The sequence below is a fragment of the Lissotriton vulgaris genome, chromosome 10 (genome assembly GCF_964263255.1).
Source record: "Lissotriton vulgaris chromosome 10, aLisVul1.2, whole genome shotgun sequence".
Lineage (NCBI taxonomy): Eukaryota > Metazoa > Chordata > Amphibia > Caudata > Salamandridae > Lissotriton > Lissotriton vulgaris.
The window spans coordinates 411,072,707-411,093,191 of NC_141698.1; the positions used below are offsets into that span (position 1 = coordinate 411,072,707).

General features: G+C 50.7%; 1 protein-coding gene across 1 annotated transcript in view; it reads left to right on the forward strand.

Moving 5' to 3' along the window:
* Positions 1 to 20,485, forward strand: part of EEF2KMT (eukaryotic elongation factor 2 lysine methyltransferase) — a 381,112-nt gene that overhangs the window by 87,703 nt on the left and 272,924 nt on the right. Inside the window, exon 3 of the mRNA XM_086941230.1 lies at positions 18,567 to 18,647. Within this exon, the coding sequence (XP_086797356.1) occupies positions 18,567 to 18,647 (81 nt within the window). The remainder of the gene's footprint in view (positions 1 to 18,566; positions 18,648 to 20,485) is intronic.

The window sequence follows — 20,485 nt, forward strand, 5'->3', positions numbered from 1 at the left end:
CTGAGAAATTGCGAGTAGGGGAGGTGTGTTTTAAGTGACTGCGGATGGTGGCTTTTATACTGTAAGAAATTGTTTCTATCAGTTGGTTTTCGATAGAGATTTGTTATGAAAGTTTTATTTCTCTTAGTGATTTCTACGTCCAAAAATTGTATGATGGTATCATTAATGTTCAAGTGAATTTTATTCTGTTGTTCCTATTGTCCAAATTTTTTAGTTGCTGTTCTAGAGATGCCTGTGTGCCCTTCCAGATTAGAAAGATGTTGTCTATGAATCTCACGTATGTGAGAAGATGGGTTGCCCATTCCTGGGTGTTATAAATATGTTCCTCTTCAAATGATCCCATGAACAAGTTAACATACGCTGGCGCGGCGCAATTTCCAATCGAAGTACAGTTTAGTTGGATAAACCAACGATTGTTATAGGTGAAGTAACTGTTCATCAATGTGAATTGCATAAGTTCCATCAAGAAGATTTGCAAGTCTTCTGGGTAGGTGCTATGTAGTAAGGCTTTCTCTATGGCTTCCAAGCCTTCTTTATGCGGGATGGCAGTGTATAATGTTTTTACATCTACGGTCGCCATGATGATGTTGTCTTCCATTTTCACCTGTTGTAATTTTAACAAAAAATCGGTAGTGTCTTTGATGTGAGATAAGTTTTTGTTGACCAAAGGTTGTAGATGTTTATCAATGTATTTTCCCACTGGTTCATGAATACTCATCTTTGTGGACACTATTGGACGACACGGTGGGTTGTGTTGATCCTTATGTACCTTCGGTACCATGTACATAGATGGGCTTTTTGGATTCTCTTGTGTTAGGTAGTTTTTGGTTTTTTTCACTGATAGTTCCTCTTTCCACTGCTTTTCTGAGTATTATTTGCAAGATTTTGCGTATTTCTTCTGTTGGATCTCTTTCGATTTCCATATACGTGTTGACGTCTCCTAAATGAGATTTTACTGCATTCTCATAGAATTCTGTGTTGAGTATCTCCATTGCCCCTCCCTTATCGGCTTTCTGGCAAATGATCTTCTCATTTCTAGCTATGCTTTCAATAGCTCCAAACTCCTTCTTGGTCATGTTTTGGTATTTGCTTTTTTTGTTGGTGTTGATTTTGTTGATTTCTTGCTTACATAGATTTTCAAATAGGTCAATAGTTTTATGAGAGACTGGTGGCATGAAAGAGCTTGTCTTTTTCAGTCCTTTTAATTTGTCTTCTTTGCTAGGAGGCTTTTCGGTTACTATGTTCTCAAAAAAGTGTTGGAGTCTCATTTTGCGTGTCAATTTAAAAAGGCTTACTTCTAGTTCCAACTGATTGGTACGTGCGCTAGGTACAAATGATAATCCTCGTTGTAAGGTGTTAATTTGAAATTCACTCAAATGTTGATCTGAAATGTTTATCACCAGGTTATCAGTGTCCTTCAATGGTTTTTCTTTTTGCCTTCTTTGCGGTCACATTCCTCGTTTACGGTGGGGATTTTTCTTTTGTTTTTGTTGCGTCCCCTCCTGGGTCTTCTACTTCTTCGGGCCTGAGGCTAAAAAAGGCTCCGATGTGGAAGTTCCCTCTGTAGGTGTAGTCTTCTGTTGGTTATGTGGTTTTTGCGTTCCTGAGGTTGATCTTTCACTGTCCGAAGATGAGGTGTCGGTGTGTGATGTATATTGTTTAGTTTGGCGCCTTTTTGCATAGACTTCAGCCCATGTATAAACCTCTTGGAGTTTATAATCAAGGGTATCCCTTTTGTATTTCCTTAATTTGCGTTTGTTCACCTCTTGTGTGTGATGGGCTAATTTGGTATTTATATCCTGTAATATTTTCTGCAGTTCTTCTTCTGATACTCCTTTCTTGAGTTCTTCCGTTGTTGTTTGTATTTCTGTCTTAAGTTCCTCCAATATTTTTGCCAGTTCCTCTATGATCAGTAATATCAAATCCAAGCTACACTTATTGAGTATAGCAAACCATTGTACGGTGAAGGGTTTAGAGTTTTTGCATAGTGATGGTTTCAGGGCTATTCGAAGGCCTCTGTGTATTCGTTGCGCTTTGTGATATTTGACCATGGTGCTCGCATGGAGTCGTTGATTGATCTCTTTTCTTGTAAGATACATGAGGTGTTTTATTTGTTGTTCTTTATTTCTTGTAAATGTGTGTTCTGTGGTTTCGGTTTGAATTAGTGAATAAATTCTTTCACTAGCTTCTGCCGTGAATGCGAAGGTATCTGCTCTTTTGTCCGTTGAATGTGTTATATCTTCGTATTGCATTTTTATGCGTAGGCGTGCTACTTCCCTGTGGGGGGATCTGCAATTAGCTTCTGGATATCGGGTTGTGCACCACCAAAGTGTTAAGTCAATTTCAACTGTGCTCTTGGGTATCACTCCCCTCCTGGAGTGTATGTCAAACAACTTCAAGTTGCACACTTATTGCCTCATAAGTGTGTCGCCCTAGGCACCAGTACTTTTGTGCTGGAATCTCCAGATATAACTTTAATTCAAGAATTCAACTTCAATATTTCTCAGCAATGTATACTCCATACTATGTTTTCGTTCAAAAAACAAAGGTGTTTTATTCACTTTTCATTCTTTTCAAAATTCCTGTTGGACAGGCCACATGAAGGGCCGCTCTCCCCCGGCCCAACCAGGCCCGAGCCCGGTCACGCAAGTACCACACACCACCATTGCACGTCCTCCGTCCCCTCAGGGACCCCTGCCCTCGAGCATGTCGACCTCGTGGGTCCGATCCACTGCCGGCCCACGCGCCCATCCTGGGGCGCCATCTTGGACACTCCACCACGAGGCCGCCTGGCCCCCGATCGACCTCAACCCTAGGCCTGGCCAGGCCTCAGACATCCCGGCACCACCATCCACCCCGGAGGTGAGCGGGCTACTTGGCAAGTCAATGGGAGAAAGAGGTGTCGATGGCTCTCCCCCGCCAAGTGCCGCTCGCCCATCGCCTCCCCGGGCGCTGGCTCCACCCCCCTGCTGGGTGTCTGGACTCCCTCATCCCGGACCTCCCGACCTCCAAGTGCGAGGGTCCGGACATCAAAGCACACCAGCCCTATAACTGGGGCAGCTCCAGAGCAGGAAGGGAGTTGTATCTTGGAGTCGAGAGACGCAAAGAGGAACTCATCCTAGACGGACTACTGGCGCTGCCGTAGCTCTGTCTTGTGCACCATCGTCCTGACTGCTGGCGCTGCCGCAACCTTCGCAACCTTCATATCCTTCATCGTCGTCGGGACCTGCTGGCGTGGCCGCGGACCGTTTGTAACCGTCATCTTCATCGGGACCTGCTGGCTCCGCCGCGGACCGTCGTTTCCTTCGTCCATCTCGGGACCTGCTGGCTCCGCCGCGGCCCGATCATCTAGAACGCCGAGCTCGAGGATTGAGAGCTATATCCATCTTTTGGTAACAAGACTGTCCCGCTACCCCTTTTCCCAAACCAGAGACCAGAATCGAGGGGACCCCTGAGTCCAGACCTCCTTGTATCATTTCATCGTAACTTAAAGAATTGCCTATAAAGTCTCGTTGAACTTTAACCTTGTGTGGTGTCCGTCTGTGGGGGGGGAAGTTACTTGTCTGTACGATCGCTGGAGACGGCTCTCCCCGGAGACCTCTCCCCTTATTCTCGGCCGACCCTCCCGGTCAGTCTAACATTGGTGGCCAGCGGCGCGATCCGAATCACCGCATAAACGTACAGAGAGTAGCTCACCCCACGACGAAATCACAATGACAACTAAAGAAAGCGGATCAACCGAGAAGTTCCAGATGGAGAAATTGGATGAGTACAGCCATCGTGAACTAAAACAATTCTGCATCGAACTAGGTATCGCTACCACCGGACTAAGTACCAAAGACGATTTTAAGCATGCCCTAGAATCTTGGGCAGAAACCGGGGCTGCCGGAACCCCCGATCAAAGCACCGCAGCAAAAACCACCACGGCCCCTGAAGAGCGAAGAACGGGTCCCTCGCAAGACGAGATCCAGGAAAGAGAAAAAACCCGACTACACGAGCTGGAAATGGCCCGACTCAAAATGGACGTTGAACTTAAGTTGGCCGAACAAAAAATCAACTTAGAGCACCTGCGTCTCCGAGAAGAAAGAGAGGAGAAACAGAGACAAAGGGAGCTCGAGGAAAAGAAACTGGCGTACGAACACGAGCGGAACCTAGCTGAGATCAACCTACGCAAGCAGAATAAAGGAGTAGGGGTGCCCGAGCAACCCCACACCCCAGGGGCAACAGAGAAAAAGGTACACATCCCCAAAGATGTCGTTCGAGAATACTTCCGAGAGGACGACATCCAGCAATGGTTTAAGGCCTATGAAATCGCTATGACTGCACACCGGATCGATAGAAGCGATTGGGGAGCCGGTCTATGGGGGAGATTCCTCAATGAGGGCCGCGATGCCCTACTACAGCTCCCGGACCACCAGATGACCTCCTATGGACCATATGAAAGCTGCACTCCTCACCCGCTATGGCCTCACACCCGAGATGTACCGTCAGAGGTTCCGAGACTGCACCCGCATCCCGGGTACAACTTGGGTGGACTATGTAAACTACTTTAGCCGAGCCTTCGAGGGCTGGATCAAAGGAAGCAACGTCACAACCTACGAACAACTGTTCAATCTTATGGTATGGGAGCATCTGTCGAACAATTGCTTCATTGAACTCCGCCAGCACCTCCTCGACAGCAAGTTAACGGATCCCCGGCAGCTCGCAGCCGAAGCTGACCGGTGGGAGATCACCAGAGTGGGCCGGAATGGGTCCTACGAACAGAACCGGAACAACAATGGTCAGCCCCGACCCAGAGGAGGAGGAAGGGGCCAAGGACGCGGAAGAGACAACGGCCCGGTCGCCCCCGCTACCAGCACCACCCCCCCGGCCAACCGGGGCAGCACCCCGGCGCGACCGGGATACCGAGCCAATGTTACGTGCCATCGATGCCAACGAGTCGGCCACTACGCAAACGCCCCAAGCTGCCCCCAGTACCAGAGCCCAAGACCCCGCCAAGTAGCCGCTGCTGCTCTAGGGGAGGAACAGATCACAGAGGAACAAGAGGAATATGAACAAGAGCATCAAGAATGGGAGCCAGCCGCCATGGCTCTAGCATGCTTAGGGGGGAAAGACATGGTCCCGCGGGTCCCCCTACCCGCTAACACCCAGAAGTACAGCCAATGGGTGAGCATCAATGGACGCCGGGCCGAAGCCCTTCGTGACACCGGGGCCAGTGTAACAGCCGTCCGCTGTCACCTGGTGACCCCAGAACAGTATCTACCGAACATTCTCTGCCCTGTGCGTTCAGCCGATAACTCAGAAAGTCTGTGTCGGATGGCCTGCGTCCCCTTCGAATGGGGAGGGGTCTCCGGCATGTTGAAAGTAACGGTCCGAGACGATGCCCCCGTAGACTGCCTCCTGGGGAATGACCTTGAAAGCTCCCCGTGGGCAGCCGTAGAACGAAGAGAACACCTGGGGATGTTAGGCGTCCCGGACTGGGCGTGCGTCACCACCCGGTCCATGGCCGCCCATGCCAACCACCGCCCAGAAGAGCCCGAATGGCCGGCGCCACCGCCTCCGGTCGCCCCAGCCGAAACCACCGACCGTGACGTCCCCCCCGAACCAGCTCAACCTTCCGACCTCGCTAACCTCGACCAGTGGCCTCAAGAGGGGGGGCCCACGCAAGAACAATTTCGCCAAGAACAGAAGACCTGTCCCTCCCTCGAGGGACTCCGCCAGCAAGCGCTCGCCCAAAGCGCAGGGGATACCTCCGGAACTCACTGGGTCTACTGGGACAATGATCTGCTGTACAGTGAGCAAAGAATCGCAGAGCTGGGGGCCAGCCGAGTACTAGTGGTGCCACTCCGTTTTAGAGACTTTCTGCTAAACCTGGCCCACGATGTCCCCCTGGCAGGACACCTGGGACAAGATAAAACCTACAGTCGCCTAGTGACCCACTTCTTCTGGCCCAAAATGAGGAACGATGTACACCAGCATTGCCGATCTTGCCCCACGTGCCAAGCCAGTGGAAAGAGCGGCCGCAAACTAAAGGCCCCCCTGCAACCTTTTCCCGTGGTCACCACCCCGTTCGAGAGGGTCGGGATAGACATCGTGGGGCCCCTGGACCCGCGCACAAAACAAGGCCATCGATTCATCTTGGTGCTAGTGGACCACGCCACCCGCTACCCTGAGGCTGTTCCCCTGCGGACTGTGACAGCCCCGGTAGTCGGCCGGGCTCTGATGGGGATCTTCTCCCGTGTGGGCTTCCCCCGAGAAGTCGTCAGCGACAGAGGCACGAACTTTATTTCTAAATATATGAAATCCCTCTGGCAACAGTGCGGGGTTACCTACCGATTCACGACCCCCTATCACCCTCAAGGGAACGGACTCGTTGAGCGGTTCAACCGCACGCTAAAAGGGATGATCGGGGGGTTGGAAGAGCCCCTCCGTCGCCAGTGGGATGTGCTGCTGCCGTGCCTCCTCTTCGCCTATCGGGAGGTCCCCCAGAAATCACTGGGCTTCAGCCCGTTTGAACTGCTATATGGACACCCAGTGCGGGGACCGCTCAGCCTAGTCAAAGAAGGCTGGGAGATGCCCCCGCTAAAGAACCCTCCAGATGTCTTCCGGTACCTCCTAACCCTCCGCAACCAGACCCGGCGGTTCAGGGAGCTGGCGAAAGCTAACCTAGAGGCCAGTCAAGAGGACATGAAAAAGTGGTATGACCGGAATGCCTCATCCATTGAATTTGAACCTGGCCAACAGGTATGGGTGATGTCCCCCACCGAGCCATGCGCCCTGCAAGACAAATGGACGGGGCCCTTCAAAGTAGTCGAGCGCAAGGGCCCTGCCACCTATCTCATCGACATGGAATCTTCCCGGAACCCCCTCCGGGTCCTCCACGCTAACAGACTGAAGCCCCACTTTGTGCGTACAGAACTCAGCCTCCTGATGGCCACAGACAATGGGGCTGAAGAAGACTCCGAGCCCCTCCCTGACCTCCTACGGACTCGGGAGCAAGACGGCTCCGTGGATGGGGTCCGACTCTCGGAGGCCCTCACCAGAGAGCAACGCCAGGAGTGTCGAGTCCTCCTGTCACAGTTCGCCAGCCTGTTCTCCCTCACCCCAGGTGTCACTTCCTGGTGTGTGCACGATGTGGACACGGGGGACAGCCCCCCCTATCCGCCACCGGGCCTACCGCGTGCCAGATCGGGTACGGGCCTGCATCCAGGAAGAAGTAGCCAAGATGCTCACGCTCGGGGTCATCGAGCCCTCAGACAGCCCCTGGGCCAGCCCTGTAGTACTGGTCCCCAAAGCAGCTGCCCCCGGCACCACACCAGAACTCCGGTTCTGCGTCGACTACCGGGGCTTGAATGCGGTCACCAGAACAGACGCACATCCCATCCCCCGGGCAGATGAACTAATCGACCGCATGGGAGCTGCCCGCTACCTCAGTATCTTCGACCTGACGGCGGGCTACTGGCAAATCGGCCTCACACCCCGGGCGCAAGAACGTTCTGCCTTTTCCACCCCCGATGGCCATTACCATTTCACAGTCATGCCCTTCGGCATGAAGAATGCCCCAGCAACATTCCAACGGCTCGTCAATCAGGTCCTGGCGGGGCTCGAAGGATTCAGCGCCGCCTACCTAGACGACATCGCTGTATACAGCCACCATTGGTCCGAGCACCTCCACCACCTCCGAGCAGTGCTGCAAGCCCTTCAGCGAGCTGGCCTCACGATCAAGGCCAGCAAGTGTCAAATTGGGCAAGGGTCTGTAACCTACCTCGGGCACCAGGTGGGAAGCGGCCTGGTGGCCCCTCTGCAGCTAAAAATTGCCGCCATCCAGTCCTGGCAGCCCCCCATCACCCAGACCGAGGTACGAGCCTTCCTGGGCCTCACGGGCTATTACCGAAGGTTCGTGAAAGACTATGGTACGATAGTGGGGCCCCTCACAGAACTCACGTCAAAAAATCAGCCCAAGAAAGTCAACTGGACCCCAGAGTGTCAAGCTGCATTTGAACAATTGAAAGCCGCCATGTGTTCCGCCCCTGTGCTCCAGGCCCCCGACTACAGCCGGGAGTTCGTCGTCCAGACGGATGCCTCCGACCATGGCATTGGGGCAGTCCTGTCTCAAGTGAACACCGAAGGCCTTGATCAACCGGTGGCCTTCATCAGCCGGCGACTCCTACCACGGGAACAACGCTGGAGCACCATAGAGAGGGAGGCCTTCGCTGTGGTATGGGCCCTCAAGAAGCTCCGGCCCTACCTTTTTGGCACACACTTTCGGGTGCAGACCGACCACCGACCCCTGCAGTGGCTGATGCAGATGCGGGGGGAAAACCCAAAGTTACTACGCTGGTCCATCTCCCTACAGGGTATGGACTTCACAGTTGAACACCGGCCTGGGCCAGATCACGCCAACGCGGATGGCCTGTCCCGGTTCTTCCGCCTCGACGAGGAGAGTCCCCAAGAGGATGGGTAACTCTCCCCGCCTTCAGCTGGGGGGGACGCATGTTGGACAGGCCACATGAAGGGCCGCTCTCCCCCGGCCCAACCAGGCCCGAGCCCGGTCACGCAAGTACCACACACCACCATTGCACGTCCTCCGTCCCCTCAGGGACCCCTGCCCTCGAGCATGTCGACCTCGTGGGTCCGATCCACTGCCGGCCCACGCGCCCATCCTGGGGCGCCATCTTGGACACTCCACCACGAGGCCGCCTGGCCCCCGATCGACCTCAACCCTGGGCCTGGCCAGGCCTCAGACATCCCGGCACCACCATCCACCCCGGAGGTGAGCGGGCTACTTGGCAAGTCAATGGGAGAAAGAGGTGTCGATGGCTCTCCCCCGCCAAGTGCCGCTCGCCCATCGCCTCCCCGGGCGCTGGCTCCACCCCCCTGCTGGGTGTCTGGACTCCCTCATCCCGGACCTCCCGACCTCCAAGTGCGAGGGTCCGGACATCAAAGCACACCAGCCCTATAACTGGGGCAGCTCCAGAGCAGGAAGGGAGTTGTATCTTGGAGTCGAGAGACGCAAAGAGGAACTCATCCTAGACGGACTACTGGCGCTGCCGTAGCTCTGTCTTGTGCACCATCGTCCTGACTGCTGGCGCTGCCGCAACCTTCGCAACCTTCATATCCTTCATCGTCGTCGGGACCTGCTGGCGTGGCCGCGGACCGTTTGTAACCGTCATCTTCACCGGGACCTGCTGGCTCCGCCGCGGACCGTCGTTTCCTTCGTCCATCTCGGGACCTGCTGGCTCCGCCGCGGCCCGATCATCTAGAACGCCGAGCTCGAGGATTGAGAGCTATATCCATCTTTTGGTAACAAGACTGTCCCGCTACCCCTTTTCCCAAACCAGAGACCAGAATCGAGGGGACCCCTGAGTCCAGACCTCCTTGTATCATTTCATCGTAACTTAAAGAATTGCCTATAAAGTCTCGTTGAACTTTAACCTTGTGTGGTGTCCGTCTGTGGGGGGGGAAGTTACTTGTCTGTACGATCGCTGGAGACGGCTCTCCCCGGAGACCTCTCCCCTTATTCTCGGCCGACCCTCCCGGTCCGTCTAACAATTCCAGACAATCCCTTGTTCCAATGCATTTTGGTGCATAACTACACCTTCGTCAGGGAACGTCTAAAATTTAAACAAACAAAACATTTTCTAAGTACATGTACCATTATTTTGAACTGTTCTTACGCGCTGTGTGTGTGAGTTAAATCTCAACTGTGGTGTGAAATTTGGCTAATGTCGCTATGTTTGGTCTATCCGTTACAGGCAACTGTATCGAGTTTCTATTCTGTTTATTAACTCTCGATGTTACGTCAGCTGCCTCAGGCTCTGACACAGACCCAGCGCCGATCTCAGTAGCAAAGGAAGATACAAGCACGTCCCCCTCCCAGACAGCGTGCAAGTCAATCTCCTGAATGACAGAGGAGCAAGCGCTGGAAGAGAAGGGGCCAGCAGTGCCCTGTGTTTGGAGGGTCAACAGCCCCACAGGATTGCAGTCCAGAAGCCGCTGGCCGATAGCCCGGTGCACAGCACGCACCCTGTGAACTTTTTAGCAGGCGAAAGTGAAGCAGCTGAGCACCTGCTGAGGGCCAAGAAACCTCAAAGATACCTCTACTTTGAGAGCTACCTCAGTCAAGCACCAACGTGGATGCACAGACATGCCAGACATCCGGAGACTCACTAGCTTACTCAAGTGTGGCCTCACCAAGTGGCAGAGACAGCACAATGAGCACAAAAGAGAGACTGCTAGCCCGCAGAGAGCTTGCATGCAGCCCAAACGTGTGCCTCCAAGTAAAGTCCAGCCAGAACAGAGTGACCAAAGGCCCAAAGCAGCACAGTCTGAACCTGCAGGACGCATGGCGAGCCACCGCAACGACCACAGCGCCACGTTGTAGCTCCCATGACAGAACATACACTAAGGGACTGACCGACTACCGGGCCAGAGTTACTAGCCAACTGTACCCCGCGACCATCAATCCAAACAGCACCATAGACCGGAAGAGAAGCCCTGGCGCTACCCGGCCAGAAGTGGCAGGATCAGTAAAAGGAGACTGTGACGGGATCCTAGCAGGAGGATCTGCACCGGCGCATCCAAAGAGCGGTCCATCACACTAACTGCCCAGTGCTACCGACGGCTGCAGACCTACGATGAGCGAAGCTGCACTGTACTCCATGGACTAGCTGCACCACGGCACCGCCTAGCGTCCTGCTAACCAACCGTCAACAGCAGTCAGAAGATCCCAGAGTGGGCACCACCATCACCAGGAAGACTGCCGGCTCAATCCCAGTAGCGGAGATGGATTGTGCCAGGCACAGCAAAACGTGCCCTCAGAGAATAATGCTTAGAGAGTGGCCCTCTGCACCCTGCAAGTGAGAACAGCCAGGACGCCTGTGAAGGCAGCGAAGCCTCCAGCTGGATGCCACACTCAAGCTCCAAAGTGGCCCCCAGCCACACCAGCGAAAACCAGCATCGTATAAGCAAGAGCACGGCCTGCCACCTCCGCAAGGTACGGGGAGAGACTAACAAACCCCGCAAAGAGCTGCAAGAAACTCAGAGCTACACATGAACAGCCAACACCACTAGCAAGAAGTGGACGACCAGCCAAGACAGCAATGTCTCTTGAGAACTGCCCCAGCAACACCGCAAGAAAGACTAGTGCAGAGCACGCCACAAACGTGACTCCCCAACGCCACCGCCGGTGAAGAGGTTGTATCACCCGCCCCTACTGGTGAACAGGCACAACCGCAAGCCACACCAGAGGCACCCCAAGTGCCAGAAGAGAGTGTCCAGGAAGAAGAAAGAGCACACAAAGTCAGAGGCGCGCAGAAAACCACGCCAGGGAACCTGGCAGAACGGGCAGGCGCCAGAGAGATAGAGACATCTCTACAAGGAAGCACTGCTGAATGCAGGAAGGAGAGCACCCACGTCTCCACCGCCCCAGCGAAGCCCCGCAGTGGGCCGAAGACCACACACAGTGTCCTCCCTCACACTGCCTCAAGACCGATTCGGCCGCGACCCAAGACAGGCAGGAGAGGAGTCGCACACATCCCATGTGGCAAGCCGCCAAAGCTACATGCGCTCCAACGACACGCGACCGGACGTCACGTCGCCCAGCAAGCATGGAGCGCGCCGGAGCGAAGGCAGAAGCTGGCGCCATGACAGCTCCCCCTCAAGGTCCAAGGGCAAAGCCCTTGAAGAGTAAAAGAGAGTGACAGCCCGGTCACTCCGAAAATCGGTGGAACACACGAGGCTGAATAGACCAACAAAGGGAGAAGACCGAGGACTCGCAGCAAGCCAAGAGCAAACCATGACACACCAGACAGCCACCAAGGCGGACTGGCATCCCAGGGTACAGCCTCACGGATGAACGGAACATAAGCCGCAGCAAGCGCTGACCGTGTTTCATCGGAACGCTTCCCCAGGCGACCGTCCATCCCCGAGCGTCGGCAGTCTAAGTCAATCGGCATCCCTGCTCCAGTTCGCAGATTCCACGGGTGAAGATCAGCACTGAGTGCCCGCTCTTGCACCACCTCAAGTTGGAGTCGGCAGTGGCCCCAAACCAGGCAAGAGAGGATACGTACACTCTACGTGTCAAGCCGCCACCGAAGATCAACCTCAACAAAGCGGAGACACCTGGCTGCTAAGTCCCTCCTGACATCCAAACTCTCCCAGCAAGTCACCACCAACGGTCACTCCGACTCACTACATGGCTGGCACCGCCATCACATCAGCCATCAGCACATGCGTCAAACACCACTCCCCGAATACCGATGGACTGGAGTCCGACACCGTTGCCACACCAGCTGACTAAAAGAAATCAGAAACCACCTGTGAACCTGGCCTACACCTGAACCGCGGCAGCGAGTGCAATCTTGGCCCAGACTCATCTACCCGTGAGGGTTGGGCGTGCGACTAGGTAACGGCTCCTCAGCTGTCCTGCAGCTGCCCTGCAGCTGCCCCCCTAGACGGCACACAAGCGGCCCCCAGCGGAGCCCTCTACAGTCCCGCTGCAACCCCGACGACGAACCTCCCCAGGCGGGAGACCGAGGAGAGACATTGCCCCACCGACTGGTTACCAATCATAGCCAAGCAAGTCAACAGGGACAGTCGGCCCAGCAACACCTCTGTGAATACTCAGTTCGGACTCCGTCCATAGTCACGACGCAACCCACTAAAAGGAACTGTTAGAACTCACCACAGACCATCACCAACGTCAGCAAAGTGGAAGCCATGCAAGACAGTAAGACATGTCATTGTCAGCGAACTGACAGTATGCAGCGGACGTCTCCAAGCCAGCGGTCGTATCCTGAGCCCCTCAGGTTAAACTACGGGTGCCCTCCGAGAAGGTTCTGCTGCAAGCAAAGTCACCAGCCCATGCCCGATGTCGTCCTGCCACCTGACTCTAGACTCTGTGGTATTTAGTTAACTGTTTGTTTTGCCCCCACAGGTTGGACTAACACTTTGTTTGTTCCTCAATAAAGTTGGGGAGGAATGTAGTGTCCTGCGGGACACGGTCTAATGTCCCGCAGGAAGCTGTCATCCTAGCCACACCCTCGAGGGCTGGACACATCGCACCCCCACACCCATCCATCGTGGGTGTCAAGAGTGACGTGGCCCCACCAATAAATGGGCCCGGGTGCACGTGCTCGTGGCCAGTTAGTCCATCACTACCCTTTGTCTGCGTCAATTATTGCCATCATGTGGGTCTGAGGCCCAACACTACAAGCCTCACTGGCTTCGACCCAGAATTATGCGCCACTCTAGGGTCCCAAAATGCCACCGCCACCTTCTTCCCCATCGGCAACGTCGTTCTGCTGTGCCCCATCCCAGCACTGGAAGGGGGAACAAGGGAACCCTACTCACTTAGAGCCTGGGTAGGAAGATTAAGAAGGAAAACAACGGCAATATGGGGTGTGGTTTGGATGTCAGAAAAAGAATCTGTGTACACACATGTCCAGTTTGGTATTTTTTTGCATGATTTATATAGACACTAGCAGCCCGTCCTGACGTTGTCCGGGTATGAATTGCTGCTGGCCAGTAGTATATTGTTTTGTAGGATTTCGTTTTGATAGCATTTCTTATCTGTGACAGGCCTGTGAAACGCTCCGATTCACAGTGCACTGCTGATGCACTTAAGAGTGCGCGTTCAGTAGTATGTGAACTCGAGTTTCCCTACTTTATTTTTCCTTGCAATATTATATAGCACGAACTTGACAACATGGCATGAGCACAATTTACAATACAGAAGAACACATTCATTTGTGCTAGGCACGGGGAGACAGAGCGATTTGCCTGGAATCACAGGATGTTGAGCTGATGCAGAGATTCGAACGTAGCTCCCCAGCTCTAAAGTTCGCAATTCTAGAACTTGTGGCGGGAGGTGTGTCTAAAAGTGTATGTCGGTGCTGGCCATCAATGAGAGAGACCTGTGCATTTTTCAAATGAGTGGTGAAAAAAATGAGTGTGTTGCTGGAGATGTGGGCCGCCGTGCCACCAATGTACTTACCTGGGGAGGATAAGCACCCATTATTTCGCAACTTTCTTTCCACATACCATCACTCCGCATACCTTCATTACGAAAGTACCATGACTCCGCAATGCCATTATAACCCATGGCATTACATTTTATATTCTTTTACCACGCATACATTTACAACAAAATTCGTTGTAAATGCATGAATGGTAAACGCATGTTTTTTTTAAATGTTTGGATAAGGTAAGTATGGGTATAGGGATATATGTTTTGGGGTACTGAGGTATATGTTTTGGGGTGTTTGGGTATTTTAAGGGTTCAGATATAGTTTTGGGTTATGGGATACAGGGGTAGTTTTAGGGTTTAGGGATAGGTATGGGTTTTGGGGTACAGGGGTATTTCTAGGGTTCAGGGCTAGGTTTGGGTTTTGGGGTATAGGGGTATTTTTAGGATTCAGGAGTAGGTTTGGGTTTTGGGGTACAGGGGTATTTTAAGGGTTCAGGGCTAGGTTTGGGTTTTGGGGTACAGGTGTATTTTTAGGGTTCAGGGCTAGGTTTGGGTTTTGGGGTACAGGGGTATTTTAGGGTTCAGGGGTAGGTTTGGGTTTTGGGGTACAGGGTTATTTTTAGGGTTCAGGGGTAGGTTTGGGTTTTGGGGTACAGGGTATATTTATAGGGTTAAGATGGGTTAGTGTTTAAGGGTGTTAGGGTATTTTAAGGAGTAAGGGTGGGTTATGATTATGGGGTTTCAGGGGTATTTGAAGGGAGCAGGGTGGGATTAGCACACAATATGAGACATGGCATGAAGGGCGGAACGTACCACACGCCCCCAGCGTTTGTCACGCCCCCAGCACACGCCCACAGCACAACGCAGACTCTCCCACAAGGTACTACTTTGCTGGCACAGTTCTTTTACCTTTTAAATGTATATGGTGGGCGTCTGTATGGTGGGCGTCTGTATAGCCTATGTCCTTCTGCTGCAACTGCCCTTTCCAACGCTGTATTGGGTGTTGTGATTGGTGCTGTAGTTCCTGAGATTACCCGCCTCAAAGGTTTGGGCTTTCTCTCTTTATTATATTAGTATGGATAAAGAAAACTTTATACAATGTACAAAATATATACATACACAGTTTAACAGGTGTTTCTGTGTCCCAGTGAAAATATCATAGAATCTACACTACTCTAGTGACATTACAGTGACATATAATAAAAGAAGGTTTCTATTTTTGATTTGTTTCATCAAGAAGAGGCGACCATGTAATGTATATACAATTGATCTACAACAATTTGGAAAATAAGCAACTGTTGTTACCGGTCTGCCTCTTTGAACTGTCAACGTTGTTTCGAACCTTAGGGGATGTAGGGTCTCCTCAGGACTGAACAATATGGGGACACCCCATGTGAGGGTGAAGTACGCAGACACGTGTGCTGATGGAGACGGTCCCTTGGCTCTGAGGTATCAAATACAGTGGTGTTTCAGGAGAGGCGGGGGACAGAATGCGCACGGTGGCGCTCTGTGTACATGAGAGCCGGTTTAAAAGACCTGGTGATTCCTTCGGTTTTGGTAAAAGACTTTTGCAGATTGTTCTGGCGCTGTGATAAGCACCGTAGCAATTGCGGGCTCTCTCTGTAATAGGTTTGACTGTCATCGCACCTGCTGAAGTGGACGGACCGCAGACCTATTATTTTATTTATTTATTTATTGCATTTGTAGCGCGCAGCAGCTACCCACAAAGGGTTTCCCGGCGCGAAAAGTGGAGCAATGTAAGTATGGCTAGGAGGGCAGTGTTGCTAGATGTTGAATAGCAGAGTTTTTAAGGTTTTACGAAAGCTCATATGATTCACCACGTTACGTACTGTAAAAGAAAGGGAGTCCCATAGCGAGGGACCTAGGTAGGAAAAGGACCTGCCGCTCATACGTGTGAGCTTGATTTTGGAGATGACAAACTTTTTAGATGTAGAGGAGTGGAGAGTGCGGGCAGGGTGGTAAAGGTGGACAAGCGAGTGAAGGTATTTGGGGGCCGTACCTGCATGGATTTTGTGCATGAAACAAATTGCTTTAAATTTGATTCGGCTATCGACCCTCAGCCAATGGAGGTCCCGAAGGTATTGGGTAGTTGGAGTGGATCTAGGGATTTTGCATAGTAGCCTAGCAGCTGAATTTTGAATAACCTGTAGTTTGCGAATGGAAGCTTTGTTTGTGCCCAAATAAAGCACATTGCCATAGTTAAGCCTGGAAGTAATTAAGGGATTGACTACTGTTTACTTGTTTAGACATTTAAGGATGGCAAAATACGTGGCCGAGGTTTTTACAACCTTCTGGTGCATATTAAGGGAGTCATCGATGATAATGCCAAGATTGCGTGCTTGTGAGACTGGGGCGGGAAGTGTGCCCATTTCCTGAGGTCAATGGTTCGGGCCCCACAAGTGCTTATTTTTACCGAAAATTATGACTTCGGTTTTTTCTCCGTTTAACTTGAGAAAATTGTCTTGAATCCATCCTGCTATTTTAATAAGACCTTCCTTAAGCATGAAGGAGGTGGCAGTGTTCTCAGAAGAAAGGGAAAAAATCAGTTGAGAATCATCTGCATATGAATACATCAGTAGCCATGCGTCCTCCACCACCTTAGCCAGAGGGCTCATATACAGGTTAAATAGTAAAGGACTAAGTATGGAGCCCTGTGGGACACCATGTTTAAAGACATAAGTGTCTGAGCAGGCGGAGTGGGAGAAAACTTGGAAGGTGCTATCTGCTAAAAAGGAGATAAGCCATTTTAGTGCCGAGTCCTGAATGCCTAAGGAGCTGAGAGTTTTAATTGATACAGTATGAGATACCGTATCAAAAGCGGCCCTTAAGTATAAGGGCCACAGTCCCACACCTTTCCAGCTGGCAACGGATGTTCTCTATTACAGAGAGAGCCCGCAATTGCTACCGCGCTTATCACAGCGCCAGAACTATCTGCGAAGGTCTTTTACCGAAACCAAAGGAATCACCAAGTCTTTTAAACCGGCTCTCATGTACACAGAGTACCACTGTGCGCATTTTGTCCCCCGCCTCTCCTGAAACACCACTGTATTTGATACTCCAGAGCCAAGGGCCCGGCTCCATCAGCACACGTGTCTGCGTACTTCACCCTCACATGGGGTGTCCCCATATTGTTCAGTCCTGAGGAGACCCTACATCCCCTAACGGTTGGAACGCCGTTGACAGTTCAGAGGCAGACCCCAAACAGTTGCCTATTTTCCAAATTGTTGTACATCAATTGTATATACCTTACAATACATGGTCGCCTCTTCTTGATGAAACAAATCAAACATAGAAACCTTCTTTTCTTATATGTCACTGTATTGTCACTAGAGTAGTGTAGGTTCTATGATATTTTCACTGGGAAACACAAACACCTGTTAAACTGTGTATGTATATATGTTTTACATTGTATAAAGTTTTCTTTATGTCTCTATAAATCATGCAATGAAATACCAACTGGACAAGTGTGTAGACAGCTTCCTTTTCTGACATCCAAACCACCCCCCATATTGCCATTTTGCGTCATTTCTATCAATAGTTTTTTTTGTATTATCCCACAGGAGCCATCCCCCCAGATTGCACCTTTGCTGCCTGATCCCGGGGTCCGCCTTCCCTTTGCGGTCCGCAGACCCTCCCTGCCAAGACTCGCTAGACTTTTCTAGTTTTGGGGACAACCATACCCATGTGAAAACCTCTGCCGCCACCCCCTCTGAGGCCTTGCATTTGGGTCTCACTCCGCCTCCGAGCTCTGCACCCTCTTCCGCATTGTGTACCAGCATGTCTGCGTGGCCTGCTTTTGTACCAAGTGGAAAGCTTCCACGATCCTTGGGTCCGCCATAACACCCCCACGGCACCTACAATACCTCACAGCACAGCTACAAAACGTGCTAACCTGATAAAAATCTGACCCTGCCTATGCTAATAATCAGTGTCACCTATTACAAAATGGTGGTTGGTAGTACAACTGACCCGTTCTTAACTACAGCGCCTCGTCTCTCCTATCTAAATAGCCCGATTTCCTAACTTGCAGTCCTCTTGACTGCACCATTGCCCAAAAAGCCCAGAGAGCACACCTCCTATGTCGGCCACTCCCTAAGCCCCTAATAATAATAATGACATTTAACTATCAAACCTATCACAACATAAAAGCATTTTCTTTAAAAACCACAGAAAAAGAGGGAAACTAAGTAATCCGATTGCTTGAGACTAACAGCGCATTATGACATTTGAGTGTATTTTTCGCAGTATACTGAGTTTTTAATCTATGTTGAACCAAGGGAAACCCTGACTGGGCTGTGGCATATAAATTACAAAGGGATCAAAGACGAGAAATGTACTATTGCTTTTTTTATGATAATCCGTCTGAGGTATATAATAGTCTGTGCTACTTGACCCCCCTCTATACCAGTTAAGGCTGCATCTACGTCCCTTTCTGTGGTTGTAATGTAACTCAGAGACTCATTAGTTTTGGTCACACCATAAAAACATTTCCTATATATTGAAAATGTTAATTTTTTTGTCTGCATCTTCTGAAATTATGATATTGTTGTAACATATTTGTGTGTTGTTGTTGTAGACCGTTCTTGACCCTCTCTGCATCAGACACCCACCCTCTGTGAAATACAGGCGACTATTCCTGACGGAGCTCATTAAAAAGGTTTGTAAAACTATACAGAAGCAAGACTTCAGTAATGGGTGGAAAACCATAATGTTAATGAAATGCACAGTGTTTAAAACTATTAATGTTCATTTTAAAATGTATTTATTATTCATTAAGGAGTTTTAGGGTGTTCTTCTGGGGTCCTCGCATTTATTTCAGATATGCACCCAGGATATCCCAGACATGTTTGCTAAACTTTGCAGACCCCAAAAAAGTAAAAATGGTGGTTTTCTTACAACAGTCACAAAATGTGCCTGTTTCGCAAAAAGCATGCCTTTATACAGAACCAGCAAAGTTGCCCTGTGCCTGTCGCAATGTAGAGCTGGAAAGAACGATGCCTGGTGCCTGGGATAGTAGACAATTTATTATACAAGCTGCGCTCCTGCAGGCACCACTCTCTCACCTCATTTCCCAGCTTTAAAGCCTCCCTGTGAACTACATGGTGCTGGTACTATAGCCCCTTCCATACTACTGCCATCTACTGGCAAGAGGCAGGATGGGGTCTACACTAACAGGCCGCTCCAGCATCATGTATTTCATATGTGTAACAAAATGAAGTGTGAAGAAGGACCCGGAAGTGGGGAGGATCAAAGAAGATTTGGTGTTGTTTGGGTGAAGGCTGGAAAAGAGGTGCAATAGGAGGAGGAGAATGGAAGTCACAAGGGGAGGGAGGCGCAAGGGAATGAGTGTGAAGGAAAACTAGTGCACCAGAGATCCAGGAGACCATCTGACAAATGAAGACAGGATTTTTACAAGCCAGTTTAATACCAGTCTTCAGCAGTTGTTTTTCCTCCTGGCTTGCTGACCGCTTCAGCTTCCGGATAAGGGCTCCACCTCCACAGAACAGTAATAGAGAAAGGCTTTTGAAATCTTAGGGTTTTTATAGAGGTCACCATTTGCATTTTGGAAAAAATAAAATCTCCAAAGTCCTGCCATAATCTGTTCAGAGCATACAAGCTGGACTATGAAAAGAACATAAGGTGGAGAGAAAGGCAGAGGCATCAGTCTGTTACTCTTCATCACAACCCCTGTGAGGGTTGAGTTTAATTGTAGACAAGCTGGAAACATTCTGTTTTCAAATCCTTCCTGAATTGCTTGTAATTTAGATCTATTCTCACACTTGGATTTACTGTGTCCTCAGTGTTCTAGCCATTTGCGAAGACTCTTAGTGTTCAAGTTTCCAGTTTCGTAATTGCTGTAGGTATACAGGGTCATTGCCCTTTTAGGCTTTTTGCACTGTATGAGTAACCATGAATGTCTTCCTGTCCTTCTACAGGGACCAGGGCCTCACCTTCTGGTAGGTTGTATGCCGTCTCTCCTTTGCATATTAAAACAAACATTCTGGCAGCTTGGTCTTAGAGCCTTTGCAACTTATCACCGTTTTTTGTGTGATCCCAGAGCAGAGAATGTTACAAGAGTATAGTCATGTCATAACCATGGCTCTTGTGAACTCAATCCAGTGGTCCTCCTATAAGACCGGTAGAAGATTCCAATAGCGGTAAAGCTGCACATCAATGCTCTTGATCTTCACAGTGGCTTAGGGGATGAAGAAGGCCTTGCTTTTGAAAGGGATTTCCATATTCCTTGATCACTCTGCTAGAAGAAGGAAAACCCAAGAATGATGGCAATTGATCCAGATATGTTTTATCTAATATCATGGCCTCAGTCTTGGTTTTGTTTATGCACAAGAAGCTCTCCTTCATCCAGTTAAGTTTATGGATGTTGTAATGTTATCCTAGTTTGTAGGGCAGTTTTCTCCCAGAAAGTGTATTTCTATGTGGTGTTGGCAGTATTGCGCTTTGAGTTGTGTCAGAGGGCCTTTTGTAAATGTTGAA